Below are 27,500 nucleotides of genomic sequence, written 5' to 3'. Positions count from 1 at the left end.
GTTTCATTGATGTAGGCGGCCGTATGTGGACGTGCGTTATCGTGTAATAACAATTGCTTTGACAACAGACTTCGGCTTTTGGTACGAATTGCTGCTTTTAGTTTGTTGGTCAGCATTTCACTGTAGCCTACACGTGTGTCTGTAGACCCCTTTTTCAGGTACTGTTCCAGTATAGGCCCTTTTACGCCCCGAAAAACAGTTAGCATCACCTTTTCTGCGGAAGACTGAGTCTTGAATTTCCTGTTCGCTGGCGATTCCGTATGCTTCCACTCCATACGCTGCCTTTTGAATTTGGCACAAAGTGATGGATCCAGGTTTCATCTGTGACTATTATCTCCAAAACGCTTCGGCTTCATCTTCGTAGCGGTCGACTAAGCGTTAATACACCAAGCTCTCTTGGCACCCATCTTGCACAGAGATAATAGAAACAACGCTTGTCATAGAGATTTCGTATGCGGAACTATGACTTATTTTCAAGGAATATGCCACCTCACCGATGGTCACTGGTCGGTTTGCCCAAACCACCTCACGATCTTGCTGAATCTTTACGCCAGTTGATGGGCGTCCTTCTCCCTCTTCGTGCTTCACGCTTGTCAGGCCGTTTTTAAACTTCTCTATCCACTCATACACATTTTAACGCAGTAGAGAGCATTGTACAGAAAGCATGCAACGAATTTCAGCCCCTGAGATCATTCAGTCCAGAGAAATCAGATCACTGACGTCTGGTCTTCCTTGGTGCGAATTGCCAGAGGAGCGGCCATGTTTACTCTGTAACACAAGAAAGAAAACAGGAGAAATCAAAGCCAAACCTCGGTTACGTTGCCACAAGAGTAAGACCATACATACATACATACATACACATACATACATACATACATACATACATACATACATATACATACATACATACATACATACATACATACATATATATCTATACATATATATATATATATATTCAGCACACGATCTCAGATCAAATTACTTGCTATGCGAGTACATCTCCGTAATATATATATATATATATATGAATGTGTGCGTGTGTGTGTGAAGGTGCGTGGCTTAGTGGTTAGGTCATTCTGCTCACAATCGTAAGGTCGTGAGTTCAATTCCCGGTGACACGTTGTGTCCATGGGCAGGACACTTTATTTCACGTTTCTCCAGTCCACTCAGCTGGCAAAAATGACTCGTATCTGTATTTAAGCCTTTTTTTTTTTTTACTAGCCAAACAGAATAGATAACAATTTTTCACCGTTGACACTTGTGCTGTTTAAATCAATCAGAAATTTTAGCGTATCAGAGGCTACCGTGTTTTGGGCTTCTTAGGAGATTGTACAATGCTCCTCTAAACTTCCAATGACGTCTATGGCTCACTTCACTCTCTTCCTCTTTTGTTCGGTTAGCTTCTCGTCTTAGACTTGACAGAATAACTTCTACAAGTTTTAAAACACATACGTTGTCTATTTTTCTCTTTACGACTGGGTGTTACGAGATTGCAAACATTTCATTCTATAACGCAAATAATTTTATTGATACAAACATTTTCTATATACATTATCCAGTTGATTTCGTGAAAGATCATGATATATTAAGTTCATTATTCACACAACTTTTTTTTACAGCATAAATTATCTAATTGTTTTATATATGTAAATTCTTACAAATACGTTTATGTAAGCTTTGCTTTGGCTGATGCCGTATATTCAAAATCATCATATTCTACTTCAATTTTGTCTTGATTCCAACCTGTATTTATTGACCACACGCTTTGCACTTATTATCACATTAGTCTACCAACAAAATCCGAAGAGGCCTATTTTTTGTTGGCATACAGAAATGAAAAAAATTACTCGTCAATCTGTTGCTGATAATTGTTGGTATGATGAGTTTGTTATTGAAAATGATGGGGTTCGATTCTCGTGGTCGACTTTGTCCACGTTTTTCTGCCAAATGGCTTTTACTTGATATTTTATGAGCTATGATTTATAGCTATATTTACATTTGAGCAACATCGTAAAAAAGACTTATTTCAAATTTATCAATGCTTAAAAAATAGGGCCAAAACATACACATGCACATGTGTGGCCGATATACACAAAACTATCGGATTTCCAGCATAAAACTATGAAAACTTGAAAATTAATGATTTTAACTACCGTGCGTAAATATATTGTAAAAATATATTTTTTGTGTTATATATTTTATTTCGGAAAAATACTCAGCTCCACAAATTTATCCAGTGTATAAGTTTATCAGTTATTCTGTAGCAGTGGAAGGTGGATTTGTGAAACTAGCAAACTGTTCAATATACGGTTTCGATTATCGCTTTAGAATTATTTTATTTTCATCATTAAATACTTTGGAAAATGAATGAATATTCCAGTTGGATGCTTCACACTAATAAAACGGAGGCTTAACACCTCTATAAGGCATTACAATAGTTCATATATCCTTGATTACAGATTATCTTGGAATATATGTAACAACCATATTGATACTAATTATACCCTTTCTCAGAATAAATCCATTTATCTGAACATAAAATATAAAATTACTAAATAAGCTGTCAATGGTATTTGGAAAAATCTCTTCGTATATGCTAGATTGGTTCCAGTTTAAATTATTTCATACCACCCACTGTTTTACGTTGACAGATTGCTCTTCCTCATATACTGAATCATAAAACAAAATGCAGTCTAAACACATAATCGTTTCCGCCAACAACCGTAATGCCTACAATGGTATGTGGCTTTGAAATGGCCTGACCTCAAAGGCATGCAACTTGTGACATATAACATTTGTTAACTTATTTCCAAATAAGCTTTTCGTCTCAAAGAGAATTTTTACTGTACGAGCTGTTCATTCATTTTCAAACCAATGACGAGAAAATGGCATTGATTTATTCATGAAGGCCAAATTTGTTCTAATTCTCAACATATTCGTGAAAAACTAATGTAGCAAATGAAGTTTTTGAAATTCTTTAGTTCTGGTGCTTTTTCTTGGTGATGAAAAATATGAACTTAGACTCAATAAATAAAACTGCCTCAACCGACACTTCGTCTTTAAAAGTTTTAACTAGAAAAAGCAAATCCTAACGTTTAAGTTTTATTTTTTTCCTAAACCTATAAGTACTCGTATGTTTGTCTTTGTATAGATGTAGTTTAGGTATACGAAAGACAGACAGGTAGTTAAAATGGTCTGGTGTAGGATTATGTTTGTTTAGGCTTTCTATTTGAGGTCAACAACTGTCTCTGTCTCCCAACACACATTCCTTTATTAAATCAGACAACTCTTCATTACCATCACAGAATCTGCCTGGAACTTTGTTATTGCTCAAAGTTTTTACTCAAAGTTTTTGCCTGCCGATACAGAAAGCAAAAACCAGCAGAATTCAAAGATATTCTCCTCCTCATTTGACTAATTATTTTATAAACAAATAGAATAATAACCACTGTAACGTAACATATATCCCCCTCTCATGTGTGTGTGTATTTCAACGAAAAGGATTCATTCGGAATCCAGGTACATCAACATGTAGAACGCTACTGATTGGCTAGAAGAATCATATACAGCTGACAGTGAAATAGTAATCCATCATCGTGGATACCAATTATACAAAATTGGATACTTCTGTTGGTTAATTCTCGACTCCAGTTATTTACCAAAGACCCGATGACTAAGGCTCATGTTTAATAAAACAGACGAATGCAGTTTAAATTTGCGGCAATTGTCTCGCTAGAAATCTATATTTAATGCAGTCATAATGAAATACATCGTACATTACGTAGACTTCCCGGCTCATCCGGCGAATGCAAACATAGTCAATCTCCTATCACTGGCCTGTATATACCAGTCGAAGGTTGACTATGTTTAAGTTTGCCTGATGAGTTGGGAAATCTACGTAATGTATATTGTATTTTATTATGACTATATTAATTAAAGATTTCTCACAAAACAATTGTCACAAATTTAAACTGCATTCGTCTGTTATGCACAACACACACACACACACACACACACACACATATATGTATATATATATACATGTATATATATATATATATACATGTATATATATATATATATATATATATATATATATATATATATATATATATATATATATATAGATATATATATATATATGTATGTATGTATGTATTTATACACACACACACATAAACTAAATGTCTTCACAACTCTACAGGTTTCTTGGGAAGACCATGCTTAGCTTCAGTTTTTATGGTACGAAGCAATCTATGACGGCATTGCCAAAAGTTTGGCACCAAATACCAATATCTAGATAAACTGGGTCGACTTGAAATGGAGATTTGAACCTATGAACACTTTGTCCAATACATAATCCCACCAACGATCACGCATCTGTATCGCTATTTGGAAGTTCGTGTTTTGGGAAAAACAAATTTGGTTTGATTAACTATAGAAAATGGATGCCCTGACTAGATGTATGACGAGCCATTGGTTATTGATTCAACAATGAAGCTATACTGCAAAGCTACCTGTGTGGAGGCACATGGTCTAGTGGTTAGAGCAGTGGACTCGTGGTCGAGGGATCGCAGGTTCGAATCTCAGACCGGGCAATGTGTGTGTTTATGAGCGAAACACCTAGGCTCCAACGCGGCTCCGGCAGAAGGTAATGGCGAACTTCTACTGACTCTTTCACCACAACTTTCTCTCACTCTTTCCTCCTGCATCTTGCAGCTCACCTGCGACGCACCGGCGTCCCGTCCAGGTGGGGAACCTATACACCAAGGAAACTGGGAAACCGACCCTTATGAGCCAGGCGAGGCTCGAGAAGGAACGAAAGCTACCTGTGTATCCAGCCGAAAATTATATCACTTTCAAGCGCTATGTAGAAAAAGGTGAAACAGTAGATAGCATCCATCGACAAATAGTAGGTACAAATTCACACAGTAGAATAAATTATATCCAGGCATAAAATATATTCCCTAATGTGAACTTTTGAGAGCAAAAAATGGATTTACTTCTATAACCTCTAATTCTGTTTGATGCTGTAAAAATAATGAATTTAAGCCACTGCCGTCTGACTGGCACTCGTGCCAGTGGCACGTAAAACAGCACCGTACGAGCATGGGACCTCATGGAGGCAGTGATAGGTGTACTAGACCTTTGGCGATATACCGTGCTGTGTAGACCTGTCAAACCAAGTGAGACCGTAGTCGTGGTTGAAGTCGGTGTCAGGTCAATGGCACTTGTGACGGTGGAACGTAAAAAGCACCCAATACACTCTTGGAGTGGTTGGTGTTAGGAAGGACATCCAGCTGTAGAAACCTTGCCTTATCAGTTTAAAACCTGGTACAGTTCCCCAGCTTTCAATCAAACCGCCCAACTCATGCCAGTATGGAAAACGGATGATGATGATGAAGCTAATAATACTGCATATATGTTGGTTTCAAATTTTGGTACAAGACAAGCAAGTTTGGAGCAGGGAGTAAGTCGATTACATCGACCCGAGTGTTTAACTGGTACTTATTTTATCGATCCCGAAAGAATGAAAGGCAAAGTCGACCTCGGCGGTATTTGAATTTTCTATATCACAAATTTTAGAGATTGTAATTCTTATATCGATAAATGTTAAATTTTTTGTGTACCTGGAGTCCAAAGAGGATAAATATTTTGTTGACTAATATTTATTTTATTCTTTCGTACTAAAACACCAAAGTCCATATGGGTATTAATATGAATCTGAAACAAATTTCGGCATAGTAAAAAGTAATTTTTTTAAATATTTAAATTTATTCTAAGGAATTTAGAGCATACTAACGGGAACTAAATGCTTATTCTAAAAAGTAAGTGCCCATTAGATGTACATTCTTCCCCAAGATTTAAAAATAACATGTTTAAAAAATTTTTTTTTTATTACTTTATATCAAAATATAATTCTTTATTTTGGCATAATTACTTATTCGAAATTACAAAAAAAAAACAAAAAAAATATTAAAAAACATTCAGAAATATTCTAAAATTAAATAAGTTTATAGAATTGGCCTTTAAAAATTCATCATGGCCAAATTTATTATATGTATAAAATCATGTGTCACATAGCTAGCTAGAGGCTATGGCCCTTTGGAGGTAATAAACGGCAGCATTCGTCCTATATTTCTGGACTGCCATATTAACTTGGCGATAACTATTAATATCCAGTACCGCTGCCGTAGCCTCCTTTAGAAAGACTTAGAAATAATAATATTTCTAATATTTCTTGTGTCTTGGGAGAATCATTACGCCAATAATAATAACACGAGCTAGTCCAATTCCACTTCTCTATTGTCAGTCAATTGATTAGATATCGAACCAACTAACTAATCGATCATTTATTTAATGTGTTGGTTAAACAATCAATCGGTTGTTTGTAAGTCAAAGCTCTTTCGTCGCCGCTCGCAACCTTTCTAGTGGCTTAGTGATTTCTATCTCTCCAAGGTCTAATCTGAGATGACTCTTCCAAGACACAACAAGATTTATTTCAGCAAGAATCTTGCAAACCAAATACAAAAACGAAAAAAGAAACAACATTTTTTTCAAAAGTGTTTAAAACTGATTATTTGCATTTGAATATCAATGGTACAGGCAAACTTCAAAATACTTTTATAGAATTTGCTTTTGGTTTATGATTACTCGTTATTTAATGAATAGCTCTTTGCTGTTATTATTCTGTCGCTCTCCTCCTGATTATCATATCGGGATGTGGCAAAGACAATCAAGATGTGGCAAGGGAGACGTCAGGCGCTATTGCAGTTTTTCAAATTTTCACAAGATTATTTTTGGAAAAATGTTGTTCTGATGTAGTTTTTTCATGCTTATGACGAAAATTGCATTTTCAGAAAATGATAATAAAGAAGCTACAAGCATTTAAAGTATGCAATTTTAACAATCAAAAACAAGATAAGACAACAAGAACGAAACCTTTACATGATCTCTCTACCTGCTAGGAATAGGAGCCAGATTTTCTTTAAACTACGCCATAACGTCTAAAAATCAGAAAAGAGAACAGAGTTGGGGCTGTTAGATTTTTATTCATATTTAAAGCACCAATGCATCGTAATATAGTCATAAATTCACAGCGACACTAAATATGATAATTATATGTAATCATGAACAAATATTTGTTTTAATACACACAATGTGTTTATGATTTTAGTACAGAGCTAACGTTTGTGTTCGATCTGCAAGAAATAGCACTCATATCTCTCCCGAATCACATATTATCGCCTTAAAGTATGAAGTGCACATTTTACAATGCAGATCATTATATATAAAGATGTGTTGTGGTCGAAATCATAGGTCTGCTAAATCAGGAATGACTGGTGCTACTACATAACACCTTCAACTCTACTACTACTACTACTACTACTACTACAAGAACTGCAAGTAGCTCTATCACCAGCTGATATTTTCGGCTGTTGTCTCAGATAAGGACATTTTAAAATCAAGTCAAAACTTACAAATTTGGTTTATTGATCTCTTTACAAAAATACCCATTTTTATGGAAGTTATGAAGAAACAAAGTCGAGGAAGACGCTAAATCCGAATTGGAGATTCATTTATTCCCAGAAAAATTTAGGAAATTGTGATAGAAGTTCAAAGTTTGATCATTTTTAGTCCAATCAGAAAAGAGAAATCGGAAGCCGCACATTTCCTGTATGATAGCTGATTGTCATAAAATGACGGCGAGAAATAATAGAGGCACAAAGTGATATCGCTCGTTAAATTGCGGTGGTGGTTGCCGGTAGTGAGTGTGTCTCAGTAGCGAAAGGCAGCGTCCTTGTTACAATGAAAACAGGGCAGACTACAACTTTGTATGGAAGCAAGATATCAATGTGAGAGTTACAGTCGTGTGCATAATGGTGGATTTCGATTGACTAAACTTACCCAAAATTTGCAAAATTTCAAAGCTGTTAACTTTTTATTTATTAATGTATGACAAAAGTGAATTTCATTCTCATAATAAGCATACAAAACTAAATCAGTATAACCAAATTTGAAAATAATTGAATCAAAATTTTTTAAATACGAAAGCAATCGAAAAGATCCCCACCTGCATTCACCATCACTACCAATAGGAGGTATACTCACACAAGCGTCTTCCTCGACTTTGTTTCCTCATAACGTCTATAGAAATGAGTTATTTTTTAATGAAATTTTCTATAAATACCTTTCAGAGTGTCTAAATTACGACTATATCGGAATTTGGTAGGAAAAACTATTGGTGGGCTCGTACAGATACATACTGACACACATCACATGCAGCTACAAAATGAAACTTGAAATTTCTAAAAAAAACAAACAATGTGATGCATGTCAATATATGAGTTTATGAGTCCACTAATGTTCTTTTTCATATTGTAGCATTGATCATGGCAAAATTTTTTTTTTACAAGGCTTCATGAAAATACATACAGAGCCAGTCTTATATCACCATCGTGTTTCACAGACGCTGGAGGTCTTCAACAGATAATTGATGATTAAGCTGATCTTTCACTTCGCTGCAAAAATATGACTGCGTTGATTCTTCATCCATCTCCGAGTTGAGTATGGCGATATGAAAACAGCTATTAGGAGAATCACGCTGGTCTGAGTATGAAGCTGTGAAAACGGCTTTGAGTGAGGAATTCAACTGGGATTGTAACGAACGGGGTCCCAGTTCCCTCGGGCTTTTCGCGCTAAAACTTTCAGTTTATAAGGTTTTAGTTGAAAGAAAATACTAAAACTTATCACGCGAACAATTAGTTCTGATTCGCTGAAATGGGATTTGCACGGACGATAAACTCATAATTTACATGCGATCGGAAATGGAGTTGAAGTCAACTATCATAATAATAAATAAGGATATAATCGTAATCTATACGTAAGGTATTTGTAGAAAATTTCATTAAAAAACACCCATTTCATTAAAAAATACCCATTTTCCTTAAAGATGTGAGGAAACAAATTCCGAAACTACTCATCTCACCGTCGGAAATTTGTTCACTCCACAAATCTTGATATAATCAAGATCTACACCATCTGAAACATTTTTGTAGAAAATTTCATTAAAAAATATCTATTTTTTCTGGAAGTTATGACGAAACAAAATCAAAGGATAGGGGGCACAATAGTTAATCATTACTTCTAACTTTCTATTGAGAACATTAATAATACTAACATCTATCGTTACAACCATCAGCATTATCATCATCGACATTGTCAAACCGTGCTACCACAACTACTATCACTTATACAACCACCACCACCACCACCACTGGTATAATAATCAACGTCAGTTATAGCACAGTCACCTTCAGTAATACTATTCATATCATTGTAGTTTAAAACAATGCAGAATCATGAACATGCTCTTCAACCGTTAGCTTCACCACTAATTTTATTACATCCACCACCACCATCATCACCTCCAGCAACACTACCGCCACCACCACCACCACCACCACCACCACTACCAGTATCACCATTACATTTGGAATAGGAAAAATCCCTATATGAAACCGTTATTAATCGACGTTAGTAAACGTACACTTATCAACACGTCAGATTTCTCAGGAAATGTTAAACTTAAATCGCCGAATTAAATGTTTAATCTTCTCTTTCCACCCTCTCTTTCTTTCTGCCTTCCTCAGTCTCTCTCTCCCCTCTCTCTCATATATATATCTATATATATATGTGTGTATGTGTAACAAGAGAATGCATACACACACATACATACATACATACATACATACATACATACATACATACATACATACATATATATATATATACATATATATATATATACATATGTATATATACACACACACATTTATATATATATATATACGTATATATAATACATACATATACATATATATATACGTATATATATATATACATACATATACATATATATATATATATATATATGTATATGTATGTATATATATTATATATGTATATGTATATGTATGTATATATATACGTATATATATATATATATATATATATATATATATATTATATATGTATATGTATGTATATATATATATATGTATATGTATATATGTATGTATATATATATATATATATAGATATATATATATATATATATATATGTATATGTATATATGTATATATATATATATGATATATATATATATATACGTATATATATATATATATATATATATATATATATATATACATATATAATATATATATATATGTATATGTATATATGTATGTATATATATAGTATATATATATATATATATATAATATATATATTATATATATATATATATATATATATATATGTTTGTACACACACACACACAAGCACATAAAATCCCGTCCCTCATTCTAGTTATATATTGCTGCAGCTTAATGTTTCTGTTATCCGGTTGCTGTCAAAAGTGTAAGACAAAGACAAAAATTAGCATTTTGTTTTCCTCGATGGAGACGGCTAATCTAGTTCCACATCTTCGTTAACTGCACATCAAGTTGACTCTAAAGCTGCTGGAGTGAGAACTCCATTAAAATGCTACAAAGCAGAATTCAAATCTTGTTACTGAAACACTTTTCAGTTCGTCACTGTACATCTGGCGTTGTTGGTTAACATGCAGTTTAGGGGTGTAAAAAAGGGTAAGTAAATTTACCTAAATTGTGGAGGCGCATGGCTTAGTGGTTAGGGAGTTGGACAAGATTACGCATTCAATTCCTGGACCGGACTAAGGTTATGTCCTTGATCCTTGACCAAAACACTACATTTCACGTTGCTCCAGTCCACTCAACTGGTTAAATTGAGTAACCCTGACACAGATTGGTTTCCCGTCCAGGGAGGAATATATATATATATATATATATATATATTGCTAGCGTTCATAATAATTTTTCTATCGTCTTGGCTCAACAACCCTCACCGTTTGTTTTTACTGTCTTGTTCTCACTGCCCTGTTCTTGTTAACACTTTCACCCTCCTCAAAATATCCCAAATTTTATTTAATTTGCTTTACGGGAAGGATTGTTTCAATGAAGTTGCGTCTTGCCCTTACCTTCGAACGCGGAGTAGATGAAACAGGGACAACTGATGAAGGAGAATATTCTTTATATTGCATGTCTCGTTTCTCTGTTTGTTTTTATCGTTGTTCGAAAAAAATGTTCGTTTTCTATGTTTTCGTTTCTCATTGTGTTCAACGTTTTTTTATGTCCTGTACCCATATATGCATGTAGCTATACATATATATGTAGGTATGTACATATATGTATATATGCATATATTTATATATTATTTACATTATATATATACACACACCACACACATATACATACATACATACATACATACATACATACATACATACATACATAAATACATACATACATACATACATACATATATATATATATATATATATATATATATATATATATATATATATATATATATATATATATATATATATATATATATATATTCATACATACATACACACACACACACACACACACATATGCCAGAGAAACCGGTAAACCGACCTTATGCTTCTCACTGAGTGATGTGGACTAGCCTAAAATTGACCGAAAACTGAAAGTAAATTATCTTTAAAAAATGCGAGTAAATTGCGATAGGAACCGGAAGTGACGACATTCTCTCACCCACATGTACATTAGTTTGATTATACTGAGTAACACGATTTTTATCCTTGGGTATCAACTACTATTTCCTATTTGCTAACCCCTAGAAAACATGAAAAATGGCTAATATTTCTTTCAAACTTTACCTTTATTACATTTATTCGAACCCCAAAGAATCCTTCTTAACACATGGTTATGATACTCCCCCACTACTCCTGCTGATGATTAGAGACACACATATTGTCAGCCACTAAGGGACAAGCTCAAGTAGTTAAGGTTAAACAACTAACATGCAGTTCAGTGTTATTGAGCAGAATATTTGCTACAACGATATTTCTGCTTCAGCAACTCAGCGCTGAATCTGTCTGAAATGTAAGAGAAAATAGGTCAGTTTCAAAATATTAGGAATCCTGATGAAGACCAAAGCTTTATCGATCAGTGGCTGGCATACTCTCGTCTCAAAAAACAGAAACTGTGGGGTATATCATTGCTGCTCACGATCAATCTCTTCCAACTAGAAATTACTAGCGTAGTGTTCTGAAACAACTCATCCTGCCGCATATCGCATAATCTCTGAATGCAGCCGACTAACATTCAGAGTACAACAGAGCACTTGCAAAGACATGACGGGGTAGCTCAGTACATACACTGGTCAAAATGTCGTACATGGAACCTCTCTTATAAAGAGAACACAAACTAACACAAGTTGTGCATAATGTTGAGGTTAGCATCCTTTGGGATATCAGTGTTCATACTGATCGGGAAATGCAAGCTAACCAACCAAGAGCCGGATTAAGACCATCGAAGCCCTAAGCACTTAAAAGATCATGGTACCCTTATAAAAGATTATGCAGTTCAAAATATAAACAATAACAAACCATGATATACATTTATATTTTTCAAAACGAAATAAAATTGGAAAAGGAAAAATAATGTTTATTTTTTGTATACTTCCACTTTATGTACATTTGAAAAATTTCCTACTTTTTTGAATTGCAGTCTTTGATCAGACCCCCAAAATTAATCTTAGGTAACACATCTGCATCTATACTTGATAGAGATAAAGGGATCTCGAATATTATTTTAGCAAGTTTAAAGTGATTTCTTTTGTACCGTAAACCATTTACCATTTCTGTGGTGCCCTACTTTCCCTTGATGTCCTAAGCATGTGCTTATTTTGCTTAAGGGTTAATTCAACGCTGAACCAACCAGATATCACTGAGAAAAATCATGTTGAAATACATGTCTTTTGATTGATATTGCAGCTCAAACATAATGAACAACAGCTAATAAAAGGTGCTTGATCACAGAATAAGAGTTATATTTGTTTATAGTGTCGATGCGATGGATTGTAGCAAGACAAATGTCTGTGAAAAAAATTTTCTTTCTGCTATTGGCATAAGGCAAAGAATTTTGGTAGAGGAAGCTAGTCGATTACTTTAACGACCTCGAAAACATAAAAGACAAAGTCGACCTCGGTGGAAGTTTGAACTCAGAACATGAAGCAGGAAGAAATGCCGCCAACCATTTTGTCTGGCGTATTAACATATATGTAAGCACGTTCGTTTCACTGTGTGTGCGCGCGTGTGTATCTGTGTGTGTGGGGTGGTGGCGTTAATTTGAGAGTTCGAAATGTAGAATCCCTGAACAATTAATTCCGGTTCTGCTGAATAAATGGCAAAAAGCTGTTTCCTCAATAGAAAAAACAGGCCCCGGCAAGTTGTTCGTCGAACACTGAGCGCGCCAAATAGAAACAATCCAATAGGCTGCAAATAACCAATGAAAACATAATCATACAATTTTATCAATAATCTGCTGCATCTGACTATTAGGCATGTAATAAGAGACGTTTCGATCAGCGATAAAATGGAGTTCTGTGATAAAGCGTCAAAAGATTGATAATAGCTGCTGAAAGAGACAGTCAGTCATGTATCTGAAAGTATGCAAGTGACAATAATCTAATTGATCTAACAGGAACAAGTATCTGAATGAATGTGTAGTGAATCTTGCATGCGTGAAGTGGATTCTATCCACCATAGCAAAATTTAAATTAACACTGCTACAGAACTTTTCCCACGATGGAACAATGGCTTTTCTCTGACAGCAGTATTTGCATTTTCCAGATGCCTTTAGCTAGGCCGAAATAATGTCTTCACCACTTGACCCTTTCTAACCTCTTCTACTTCACCAAAAGCTAGAATAGAGATAACAAGACCACCAACTAAATCTATTGTTCTCAATGATATATCTATCCTTCTGGAACTTTATATAAGCAAGCACACCCCAAGCAAAAATCAGTTCTTCACCAGTTGGTGACGACTCAACGAGTTCAGTCACATCGGGACGACTCAATTAGTTAGGGAACGGACTGCTAGAATCATGATCACAAGGAATGCAGCTACTAAAGATAATGGTAAGCGAGAGAAATGAAGTCTACTGTCAGACAAATCCCAACACTTCTCTCTAGCTCTAATTTTGTTCTCTTACAACATTCTTCTATCGCTGTCTGTGGATTACAACTAACTATTCGTATACGCCAAACTATGTAAAGAAACATTCTACCGCATCTAACTTTCTTTCGCATGCTTTTGGATTTATCACAACCTGCCCGTCGAGGCAAGGTATTGCAATGCAACGGTAAATAAACATTTTCTTAAAACATCATGCATTGTTCATCTTTCACGTCTTACAACATGCAATTATAACAAATAAATTATTATCGTCACACCAGCTGACTACAACATCATCAATATAATGTTTACTAATCAATTTAAATCCGTTTCAAAAGCATGTGAAAGTTAAAAGACAGGTTAAGAGTGTGAGTAAAATAGCCAAGAAAGAGTTACTAACCGAAGAAAATAGAGTAGAGACATGCTACATTTTATAGAAAGGGAAAAAGGAGCTACAGTATAGTTGGGAAAAAAAAAGTTAGAAAGCTGCAACTATGACACTGGAAAAATCTTTTTAATAACAATATAGCCATAATTTATAAAAGTAAACAAAAGCATTTTATAACAACAAACTACCATCGTAGATGAAAATCCTGTTGAATCTATTGACAGTGAAAACAGTACATGAATTCAGCAGAAAATTATTACAAAAGAAAACGTATCAATTACCAAGATATGAAATGTATCTTGATAATTGACTTCAGAACCAGCACTGCTGGTAACAGGATATTAAACGTTGAACTTAGGAAAATAAAACACATTTATTAACAAATTATGATCAATAAAGAAATAAATATTCAAAATTGTCACATATAACTCTGCATCTGAAGTGTACTCAACTTACGTCGACAATTGGTTCCAAGAAATTCAACTTAACTCGAAAAATGACATAACACGAAAAAACATTTTCAAAAAAAATGTATTAAATGGTTTTTCACATGTTTAATTGATGTCTACTTTAGTATTGTTTTTTTTTATATATATAATTTTATGCTTTTAAATGTTTGTTGAGTGAGATAAATAAGCCGGATAAATAGACTGGAATTGAAAGTCTATTTTTCCCATAAAAAAAAAACAGCGTAATGTAACTCGAAACGACGTAAGTTGAGGTGTCTCTTTATTGGTACACTAGGAACGACCATTAACAAGAAAATAACACATGAAAACAGTAGTAAAACAATACTTCAGAGCCAGCGCTGTTGGTGACAGGATATTAAACGTTGATCGTAGGAAAATAAAATACACTGAAAAATTAGTGACTAATAAAGACTTAAATATACAAAATCGTCACGAACAACTCTGCATCAAAAGTATAATTAGTAATATAGTTTAGTATTTCATGACTACAATATCTGATTTTTTACCCAATGAATGATAAATGACACATTTTTAATAATCCGATTGCGTGAGATTACATGATACTTGTATATACCCAATAGGATTATAAACAACACTTGGTGGCTTTGCCTTTCATCCTTTCGAGGCCGATAAAATAGGTACCAGTCATTCACTGGGATCGATGTAATCGACTTACCCCTTCCCCCCACCCAAATTTCAGGCCTTGAACCTATAGCAGAAAGGATTATTATTATTGGCAATCTGGCAGAATCGATGGCGCGCCGGAAACAATGTTCAACGAATTTCGTCCGTCTTTATGTTCTGAGATCAAATTCCGTTGAGGTTCTCCTTGCATTTCATCCTTTCGGAGTCGATAAAATAAGTACCAGTTGAACACTGGGGTCGCTTAATTATTTAACCTCATCCCCCAAGACTCTATGTCTTGTGCCTATTGTAGAAAGAATTATTGAGTTTTCTCCTTTCAATTTTGTTTCCAGATTATTATTATTATTATTATTATTATTATTATTATTATTATTATTATTATTATATTATTATTATTATTATTATTGAGCGAGAGAGCAGTGCATGCCATCAAAGTGACACTGGGGTAAAGTATACGAAGCCCACTATACCCATCATGACTACCCGTCTGATAAGGGTAATAATAATAATAATAATAATAATAATAATAATAATAATAATAATAATAATAATAATAATAATAATAATAATAAGAAGAAGAAGAAGAAGAAGAAGAAGAAGAAGAACCAGTTGAGCATGTCCCTTATTATTATATGTTTGACTTTTACTTTGTCTTGGTACAAGTTGATTCCAAGTATCACCCAGAGACCTCAAGAGACAGCAAGTTAAAAGTTCAAGTTGCTGTTATGACTAGGATGCCATATATTTGGTTTTTCACAAAGTATTGTTCTAGAGAATGTTTATAAGTTTGATTTAAAATTTGAGATTAGATAGACAGTATTTTACGCAGGATATGGACAACTCTTATGAGTACTATCTTTTAAATTCCTGCCATTGTTGGATTTCCTGGTATCTGAGCTAGGTAGCAGTCAGCCCCTTTTGTTATCATTCCCAGGGCACCTACGACAACAGGTATTGTTTTAGTCTTGAGGTTCCACATTTTGCCAATTTCTATTTCAAGATCTTTATAATTGCTCACTTTTTGGTAGGTCTTGACAGAAACATTTATATCGATTGGGACGGTCATATCGATAAGGAGGCATGATTTTTGTCTGAAGTCCTTCAATATAATGTCTGGCCTATTCGCATCTATCTTTCTGTCAGTTTGAACGGTGAAGTTCCAGAGGAGTGAGATGTGGTAATTTTCAAGCACTGGAGGTGGTTTGTGTTCCCACCAGTTTTTATCATGGGACAAGTACAAGTCTTTGCAAATTACCCAGTGAATATACTGTGCTGCTCTATCATGCCTGTTGAGATACTCTGTAGGCGAAAGAAGACTGCACATGGAAACAACATGATCGATGGTTCCATTTTGTTGCTTACATAGACGACATGTTGGGCTAAACGTACGAACATTTGAAGGTGGAAAGGATAGTCTTGAAAACTTTAATAAACTTTATTTGTCTACTGGTTTGAGTATCGGTTGCAGTTCTCAAGGATTTCTTTGAATCTTTTCTTTTGTATCGCATCGTTGTTTATAAATACATACCGGTTGATACATACATACATACATACATACATACATACATACATACATACATACATACATACATACATACATACATACATAGACTCATGCATACATAGATACATACATATACATGCATACATGTATGTATACATACATACATACACATATACATACACATACATGAGAAGCACTCCGTCGATTACGATGAAGGTCCCAAATGATTTGATCAACAGAACAGCTTGCTCGTGACCATAACGTGTAAGTGGCTGAGCACTCCACAGACACGTGTACCCTTAACGTAGCTCTCAGGGAGATTCAGCGTGTGACAAGGCTGGGCCTTTGAAATACAGGTACTACTCATTTTTGCCAGCTGAGTGGACTGAAGCAACGTAAAATAAAGTGTCTTGCTCAAGGACTCAACGCGTCACTGGGAACTGAACTCACGACCTTACGATCGTGAGCCGAATACCCTAACCACTAAGCCATGCGCCGTCACATACATACACATACATACATACACATACATGCACACATACATACATACATGTGTACATGTATGCATGCATGCATGCATACGTACATGGATACATGTATGAATGCATACAAACTATACCATACATGCATACATACTTATATACATGAATACATACATACATGACCATATTTAGTAAATCTTAAAACTTTACTATCTACAACTCGTTTTCTTTTCTTTTTGACTCTCCTTGAGTATTCGAACGTGTAAACATCCTTTTCATCGCAAAAGTCCTACAGTATTCTCCAATTCTCCAACTGGACAGACAAACGAACATCTCAAAAAAACTTTAAAAATTTAATTTATTAGCCAAATACGTAAACACACCTTTTATTGCAACAACACAAATGAATTCAGAAATTCAAAAATTCAACGACGTGAATATCAGTATATATGTGTGTATACACACACACACACATATATATATACATATATGTATGTATGTATATATGTATGTATGTATGTATGTATATATATATATATTATATATATATATATATTATATATATATATATATATATATATATATATATATATATATATATATATATATATATATATATTGTTGTTTTTCTACCAGTAATTATAAATAGAACAGGTGAATTGCTTCTTTTCAAGGCAGCGCTCTCAGTGGTCACTGGTAGTAGTAAACACATTTGACTTCTGCTGATCCAAAGGGTGCGAAGATTCTTTTGTCTCTATGGCTGACCGCCCCACTATCTGCCGAATCTATTTATAGACCTGTAGAATATGATCTATTCACCAAGATGCTACCCATCTATTTCATTCAACAATTACATATTTATGATTATCTCAAGTACAAGACAAAAGTTGAAAATAAAGAACATTTAGTAAAATCTTTTAATAATAAATGGAAATAGTAATAATGATAATAACAATGGTAATGGTGATGATGGTGATAATGATAAAAATAAAAATAATAATAATAATATGCTGCAGCTGCTAATACTACAAGTACTACTATTATTTAGGACAGGAATCTGAGGCCCAACTACCACCCTTACTACTACCTCCACCCCTGCTACTGTTACTGTTGCTGCAACCACTGCTGCTACTACACATGAAAACAATATCGTTGATATCAGAGATGATGATGAGGATGATGATGGTGATGATGATAATAATGATAATAATAACAATAATGATAATAATAATGAAAGGGAACGGGTAGACTGATTAAGGATATATCTAGTGATGGTGTCGCAATAAAAACACTGGTAATTGCGCAACCTGATAATCGCTACCTCATATGAGTGACAATGAAAAAATAAAATATTGTGAATAACGGTGGTAATGAAACTGAAGCCAATGATGGTGACAGTGTTCTACCCGACAGGCTCTGAGATTCTGGTCCGGCTCCAGCCTGTCGACATCCAGAAAGGGACCACCACACACGGCGTAGATGGTGCAAGCAAATTAATGCTCTGGTCATGGAGTGTTACAACCTGAGCAGCCCGGTAGATGAAAATGGTGCTCAAATTAGGGGTTACCGACAACGTATGTATGATCATTGGAGAGAAAAGCGATTGTTTCAACTCACGGAAGAGAGACTATGGGATCAAGCTAGAGCAATGAGAAAAAATCGTTGGTTCGCAGAAGTAGAGCTCAAAGCTATCAAAAGACGCGTCTTGGAAAATAGCAGCAGAGATAACGATGAAAATACAGTTCTTACTAAAAAGCATAGCACAGGAATGGAGCAGTGGTAGTTTACTTGATGAGAGACATATAGATGATCTAAAAAAAAAGACAATAAAACTAATGGCAACATGACAGATGAACAAAAGACAATCTACGACACAATAAAGGCAAGACTACAGGAGAACGATAGCGACATTATTTGCAACCTTAAAAAGGTTGATCGATGGAAATCGAACCAAGAAACGAAAAATGTCAATGAAATTTTGAAATACATCAGAACAAGCAACATCACAGAAACAAATAATTTGATCAAGGCAGCAAGCATTGTTGTAGCAGAAAACGTGGGTGTTGATGTCAAGAAAAAGAAACATAATGGGAGTGACAAAAGAAAAGATCCATGGTGGAAAAGAAGAATACAGGCAGGGTTAGACTTGCTCTCGAAGGACATTTCTGTGTTAGACCGAAAAGAGAAAGGGGAGCGTAAAAGCGAACAAAAATACAGGGCGCTGAAAAGGAAGTATAATATCGAAAGAAAGGGCCTGAAAGTGGTGATAGAGAAACTGAAACAACACCTCGTTGCAAAGAAAGCAAAGATGGTAAGTTACGACCAAAGAATGAAAGGTTATCACCAGAATAGGTTATTCAGAGTAGATCAGAAGAGATTCTATAAAGAAACACATGGAGAGTGTACAGATGAAAAGTTGACACCAGATAACAATGAAAGTCAAAGGCTTTGGAGTGACATCTGGAGCAAAGACAAGGAGCACAAGAAGGATGCTGAATGATCGCAAGAACTGAAACAAACAGTAGTCTGTCCCAAAACAGGCAGAACTAGTCATTTCAGTTAGGGAATCAGCAAAAAAATGAGCAACTGGAAGGCCCCGGGACCAGATGGAGTTCAAGGCTACTGGATCAAAAGATTTGGTGAATGTCATGCACAGATAGCTGCGCAACTCAATACCTCGTTAAATGGCGACCAAGTAACACCAGAGTGGTTGACATTGGGTAGGAGAGTGCTGTGCCTGAAAAACATCGAAAAAGGCAATACGGTAAACAATTACAAGCCGATATCCTGCTTGCCACTTAGGTGGAAGTTATTGACTGGAATACTCGCAGAGTTAATGTACGAACTTCTGGAAAAAAATGGAGTCCTGCCACATGAGCAGAAGGGTTGCAAGCGTAAGTGCAGAGGTACTAAGAATCAACTCCTGATAGACAAAACTGTACTTAGAGACTGCAAGTGTAGGAAAGTAACTTAGCCATGTCATGGATCGACTATCGTAAGGCGTACGGTATGATCCCACATTCTTGGATTATGGAATGTATGAACCTATTTAGTATTGTATCGAATGTTGAGCGATTGCTTGGAAAAAGTATGGTCAATTAGAGGACGGACCTGACAGCATATGGAAGAAGTTTAGGGACTGTAGAAATTAGGAGGTGCATCTTCCAAGGGGACTTCCTGTCCCCATTGATCTTTGTACTGTGCTTGATACCACTAACACTGATTTTGAGGAAAGCAAAAGCTGGGTATGTATTCAAAAGCCTCCAACAAAAAGTCAACCATTTGTTATTCATGGACGGCCTGAAACTTTATGGTAAAGATGAATCCCAAGCCAGTTCCCTCGTTGATACGGTGTATACCTTCAGTGCTGATGTCAGAATGGAGTTTGGAATGAGAAAGTGCGGTGTGTTAGTCTTGAAGAGAGGCAAAATCAAATGTATGGACGGGCTAACGATACCGTCGGGGTAGGTTATAAAGCAGATAGAATAGACGGGCTATAAATACTTGGGGATTTTGGAAATGGATAAATTGATGAGGAAAGAAATGACAGAAAAATTTAAGGTGGAGTACTTGCGCAGATTGAGACTAATCCTTAAGTCGAAAATTAAACGAACGGAATCAGATTGAAGCTATCGACACCTGGGCGATTTCACCCCTTAGATATGGAGCAGGGGTAATCGCATGGACATTAGACGAACTAAACAGCTTAGACAGAAAGACAAGGAAGTTGCTAACTAGATATGAGACACTCCACCCAAAAGTGACACAAACAGACTGTATGTACCAAGAAAAAGCGGGGGAAGAAGACTTATTGGATGCGAACACAGCATTAGAGAAGAAAACAAAATAGCATGGTCTGTAAAAATGGCACAGAACCGCTATTATTAGAAGTAAGAAGGTCAGTATTGTGGAGGATGAAAGTTTGCAAAGATTAAGCACTATAAAAGAAACTGAAAACGAATGAAACTGAAAATAGGTGGGTAAAGAAAAGAATGCATGGTCAATTTCATAGGGATGTTGAAGATAAGACAGAGAAAAAAGATGGCTGTGGATGACTAAAAGTGATTTAAAACCAGAAACGGAGGCTCTAATCTATGCTGCCCAAGAGCAAACACTAAGAACAAACTACATAAAATATAGAATAGACAACACATCAGAAAATGATAAGTGCAGAATTTGTGGACAAAATGGTGAAACCGTATGGCATATTACCAGCCAATGTACGCCACTAACCCAGAAAGAATATAAGAGACGCCACAACAATATAGCCAGCATTGTCTACTGGACACTTTGCAACAAGTATGGACTGACAGAGCAAAAAGTTGGTACGACTACAAACCCGAAAGCATCGTCGAAAATATAAATGCAAAGATCCTATGGGATTTTATGATTCAGTGCGTCCATGAGATAGAGAATAGGAAACCAGACATAGTCTTAATTGAGAAAGAAAACAAACTATGCTGGATCATAGATATAGCATGCCTAACTGACAACAAGGTATGCGATAAGGAAGAAAGAAAAGTCGAGAGATATGACAGGTTAGCTTGGGAAGTTAAGCAGTTGTGGTCGATGGAAAATGTAGCAGTAGTACCAATAATTGTCGGAGCACTGGGAACAATGAGAAAAAATCTCAAGAAGTACGTGGAAGAAATAGGGGCTGCAATAAGGGTGGAGCACTCGCAGAAAATAGCACTGCTTGGAACCGCCAGAATACTCCGGAAGGTTCTCGAAAAATAAGAGGTGTTACCTTAGTTCACTGGTAGTGAACAGCTGACACCGCAGTACATCTCCAGCGTTAGAAGCTGTGCAAAGGCAATTATAAAATAATAACGATAATAATAGTAGTAGTAATAATAATAATAATAATAATAATAATAATAATAATAATAATAATAATAATAATAATAATAATAATAATAACAATAATAATAATAATAAAATAATAATAATAATAATGGTGATGATGATGATGATGATGGCGGTGATGGCGATGATGGCGATGATGATGATGATGATGACGATGATAATAATAATAATAATAATAATAATAATGATAATAATCCTTAATACTGGATGCACAAGGCCTCATTTGTGGGACTAGGACTAGTCGATTACATCGACCCCAGTGCGTAACGGGTACTTATTTCATCGACCCTGATAGAATGAAAGGCAAAGTCGACCTCGGCGGAATTTGAACTCAGAACGTAGCAGCAGACGAAATCCGCTAAGCATTTTGGCCGGCGTACTAACGATTCTGCCAACCCACCGCCTTAATAATAATATTCATTCTAATAACAACAACAACAACAACACAACAACAACAACAACAATAATAATAACGATAATAATAATAATAATAATAAAATAATAATAATAATAATAATAATAATAATTTCCTCCTACATTTTCTTTTTATCTATTATTGGTATTTGGTTGCAATATATTTTTTGCCTCTATTCATTGTCTGTGAATATGATGAATATTACATCACTTTTACTTTTGTTCATGCTTAGAACATGCACAAAAACTTGTGCATGTTACAATTTATATGCAAATTTCTCTGCTATGCACCTGGCTAGAGACAAGTTCTTCTATTGTTATGTTATTTCGTTTGTTTGTTGCTACTTCGTCGCTTTAAAATGGCCTCGTCTTAAGATCAGAGATGAGCAGACGACCAAACGTCTATTTTAGCAAGCTGTACATTGTTTTGGAATCCATTTTAACAAAAGCTATTTGAATATCTGTGAATGCTGTCAACCACCACGTGTTCTTCGAGTTCTTCAATTCTCTCTGCAACAAAGACTAATGATGCTTAAGCAATTCTTCTGTTATCAAACATTCCTTTTACGATAAATTAGAATTAATCAATTTCTGGAGCAATCTATGCTGAATGTCTAAGTGCTTAGATATCTCTTAATTAATTTCAGTAAAGCCATCTTTCTCTGTTCACGTGACGTTGAACCTAAAATATCAACAGAAAATGTATGGACGTTTTATTTGAAATTTATTGATAGACCATTAGGAAGTGAATAAATAAGTGATTCACAATGCAAAGCCAATATTAAAGGCTGTCGTAGTTTGACAATAGAATTCCCGTGTCATTTGGTCTATGCATTTTTCTTTTCTAGCTTAACACGTACAAGGTAGTGAAACGTCCAAAATATAGCCTCACTCAAGTCTTTAGTGCTATAAAGATCAGATGAAGACAACGATTGTGTATTTCTTCAATATCTTTTTTTAATAATTCAGTTATTGACAATGATGGACAATTCATTCAGTTTATCATTACGGTTTTTTTTTATTTTTCTGACCGCGATGCTAACACAGTCTTCTCGTTTTCATCTGCTGGTTTGTCAATCAAAAAGAAGACATAACCACAATCCATTTAACTTGACTGACCTTTTTCAGATGTCGTGAAGGAGAGTAATATCAGTATTAATAATATAAATGATATACGGAGTTCCGGGATGGCTTTAGCCATGATGACTCAAATTAAAGAATATATGTATACAAGCAATATACACACGCACACACGCACGCACATACACACACACACCACACACACACACATGCACGCACACGCACTCATACACACACACATACAAACGTACACATACACACACATACACACACATGCACACACATTCACATGCATGGGCACAAACACACACACACACGTCCGCACATACACACAAAGGAATATGTAAGCATAATCTAATATAATTAAACGGCATTTGCTGCATATGAATACTTATATAAGCATATAGATGAATGTCTATCTATATATGTATGTGTGTGCGTATGGGTATACACGTGTGTGTGTGTGTATATATATGTTTGTGTGTGTGTGTGTGTGTGTGTGCGTGTGTGTGTGTGTGTGCGTGTGTGTGTGTGTGTGTGTGCGTGAGCGAGTGTGTGTGCGTGTGCGTGTGCGTGTAGCAGATATTGGATTCGGGAACCAAGCAGAACTCACAATAAGTCTCCAACTGGGGAACCGGCTATCAGGTCACATGATTATTAGTTAAATTTAACAGGACTATGCACCTGAAAGTCCAAATACATTCATAGAAATATTTCCATTGAAGGAAGACAGCGAGCTGGCAGAGACGTTAGCACACCAGGCAAAATGCTTAGCGGCATTTCGTCCGTCTTTACGTTCTGAGTTCAAATTCCACCGAGGTCGACTTTGCTTTTCATCCATTCAGGATCGATAAAATAAGTACCAGTTGAGCACTGGGGTCGATGTAATCGACCTGCCCCCTCCCCCGATATTGCTGGCCTCGTGCCAAAATTTGAAACCATCAAAGAGTATGTAATAAGACAAAACAATTTTGCTTATTGTGTGCGCGCGCGCGCGCGTGTGTGTGTGTATAATGTCATGTATGTGGGCGTTTGTATATGTATATAAAGATAAGTGTTTGTGTATATATGTAGTCTGTCTAGGTGAATGGATGCATGCATACGTGTGTGGTTTTACATATGTATACGTTTGTATATGTGTGTGTATGTGTGTGTAATAAGTTCTTTGACTAACTCTAATGGCGTGGAAACTAAATATTCTATAGGTTCCTTGTTGGTATCCTTATTTTAGATCTGTCCCTTCTCTTCTCCCCTCTCACCCCACGACCTTTATTTACTTTGGGAGTCGGGTCGGGTGTGGAGAAAAACGTGGAAGTAATTTGTTATGAAATTTGCCATGGTGGTGACGGCAGTGGTGTCGCGATGTCTGGGTGTTGGGTGTTGTAGTGATCTCATAGAGAGAGAGAGTGAGACAGAGTCAGAGACAGAGAGAGAGAGGGGAGAGAGGGGGGAGGGAGAGAGAGACTAAAGGGATGTCTGTATGTCAAAAGTAGTGAAATTTAGATATAACTAGGGTGGGGATTCGAGCAGATAAACTGGGGGCGAGAGGAAAAGCATTTAAAAGATTTACAAAATAAATGGGACAATACTCTCTTAGATAAACAGATGCAAGAAATTAGAGACTCGGTTCGTTTCTTCGTTTTCTAAGAAATAAAACTTTTGCAATCTTTTTTAAAAAATCTGTTGGGTAAAATTAAATAACCTTATAAACTATTTTCAAAGAAGAAAACAGAAAAAGACAAAAAAAAAAACTTTTACATGTTGGTATTGTAACTACATGTTAAAGTTTGGTGATGTTTTCTTTTATGTTACTTTCGGCTTGATAAGATGGAATTTGAAACCGCTTCTTTGTACTCATCGCTTTCCGCAGTGAACACACATCTCGAAATGCGTTACTGTTAGCTGATGATAAGCTGGCAAATCGGTATCTGACAATTCTTACATCGTACACATTCTTTCTCTAGCTATCACCCATCATTCTGTCATCACATTTCCAGCAGCTGACTTCATTTCACTTTCACTGGGCCATTCTACTAAACGATTCTTGCAGTGGGTTGGGTATAAAGGCTCTTTCTATTTACATACATCAACTTACACATTAGTGAGCACATACACGCATACAAACATACACCACTTTATACACTGGCACGGAAACACACACACACATACACACACACACTCGTACACACGCACAACCCCTCTAATTCCTTAGAAACGCTGGGACGATTTCAACATCCTGTAACAGTGAAACCAATATAATATAAACACACTTCTCAATGCAGTCACTGAAGCTAATGTCACGCTAACCAAGCTCTTTGCTAAACGTATTTCCCTGAAACCAACCACTTCCGAAGATTTCTAAAATCACATTTAACATTTCTGTACGATTTTATCAACAATTCACCAAATTATTCGATTCAAGGCTGACGTTTTTAATTTAAGTACTTGAAAATGTCCGCAAAACTGTTGTTACTGTTGTGTATTGGAGCCAGGGTAAGTAAATATTTTTCTGTTATCTATACACTCACCTACACACACATTCACACACACTTTCACGTATATCTATATTTGTATGCAAACATACATGTATGCATTTATGCATGTTTTTGCATACACACATGCATGTGCGAACTTATTTTCAAATGCATGTGAGCAGAAACTTCTGTGCGTGTGTGTGTGTGTATGTGTGTGTATACAAACATACATACAGACGCGCATACACGTGTGTGTATGTATGTATTTGTGCATGTATGTGTGTGTATGTATATATATATATATATATATATATTGCTAATCTCCAGTAATTTCGAATTCATTAGACGAAGTGAAATATCTTGTTAAGAGTCACGTATGTTTACTTAACTCACACACACACATTGATATTCCTCCGTGTGTGTGCGTGCGTGGGCGCGCCTGTATAAACTTATAGGTATGTGTCGGAATCGGCAGGTATATGTAATTCTTCTTTTGTAATTTTCATATTCATATTATCACCTTCACACTAACGGCTCTTATATAAAATCAAGGTGATCTTGATAGCCAACAGGAACGTAAAACGTGCAATGACGGTCTTACATACATCAAAATGAATTCAAATAATTAAATTCGATTTTCACCTTAACCATCTATTTTTATGTTATGCTGTTAGAAAAGAAAATGCCATTTGTGCACACACACACACACACACATATATATATATATTCTCTTTTGCAATGTTGTATCTCGAAGCACATACAGCTATAAATAATAGCATGTAAATATTTGGGATAGAAAACTTCGAAGGCTGCCCGTGGTACTCAAATTGAACCCACATCGTCCGTTGACACGACAAACAATCTATCATTGAACCAACGTAAACTTTCGCAGCTTTCTCTCTGTTTTAGAAACTTTATTCTTAGTAGTGAGAATTGTATGTTGTTTACGTCACAAGGATTTATTAGATTTCGAGAGAATATGAAATAATCTTTTTTTTTTTTTTTTGGAACAGTCGATCTCGAAGCACCTTAAAGCCATGATGAATAATAACATATTTCGAGATTCACTGTTCCAAAA

At 35.4% G+C, this 27,500-nt stretch overlaps 2 protein-coding genes across 2 annotated transcripts in view; one reads left to right on the top strand and one right to left on the bottom strand.

The window, feature by feature from the left end:
• The window catches only part of LOC118765167, a 68,605-nt gene that overhangs the window by 26,695 nt on the left and 14,410 nt on the right, over positions 1 to 27,500 (bottom strand). The window lies entirely within an intron of this gene.
• The window catches only part of LOC115216566, a 78,896-nt gene continuing 77,133 nt past the window's right edge, over positions 25,738 to 27,500 (top strand). Inside the window, exon 1 of the mRNA XM_029786032.2 lies at positions 25,738 to 26,441. Within this exon, the coding sequence (XP_029641892.1) occupies positions 26,400 to 26,441 (42 nt within the window). The 5' untranslated portion in view covers positions 25,738 to 26,399. The remainder of the gene's footprint in view (positions 26,442 to 27,500) is intronic.

Source organism: Octopus sinensis, linkage group LG10, assembly GCF_006345805.1.
Source record: "Octopus sinensis linkage group LG10, ASM634580v1, whole genome shotgun sequence".
In the NCBI taxonomy this organism is placed as follows: Eukaryota; Metazoa; Mollusca; class Cephalopoda; order Octopoda; family Octopodidae; genus Octopus; species Octopus sinensis.
This window is presented reverse-complemented; position numbering and strand designations above follow the sequence as displayed.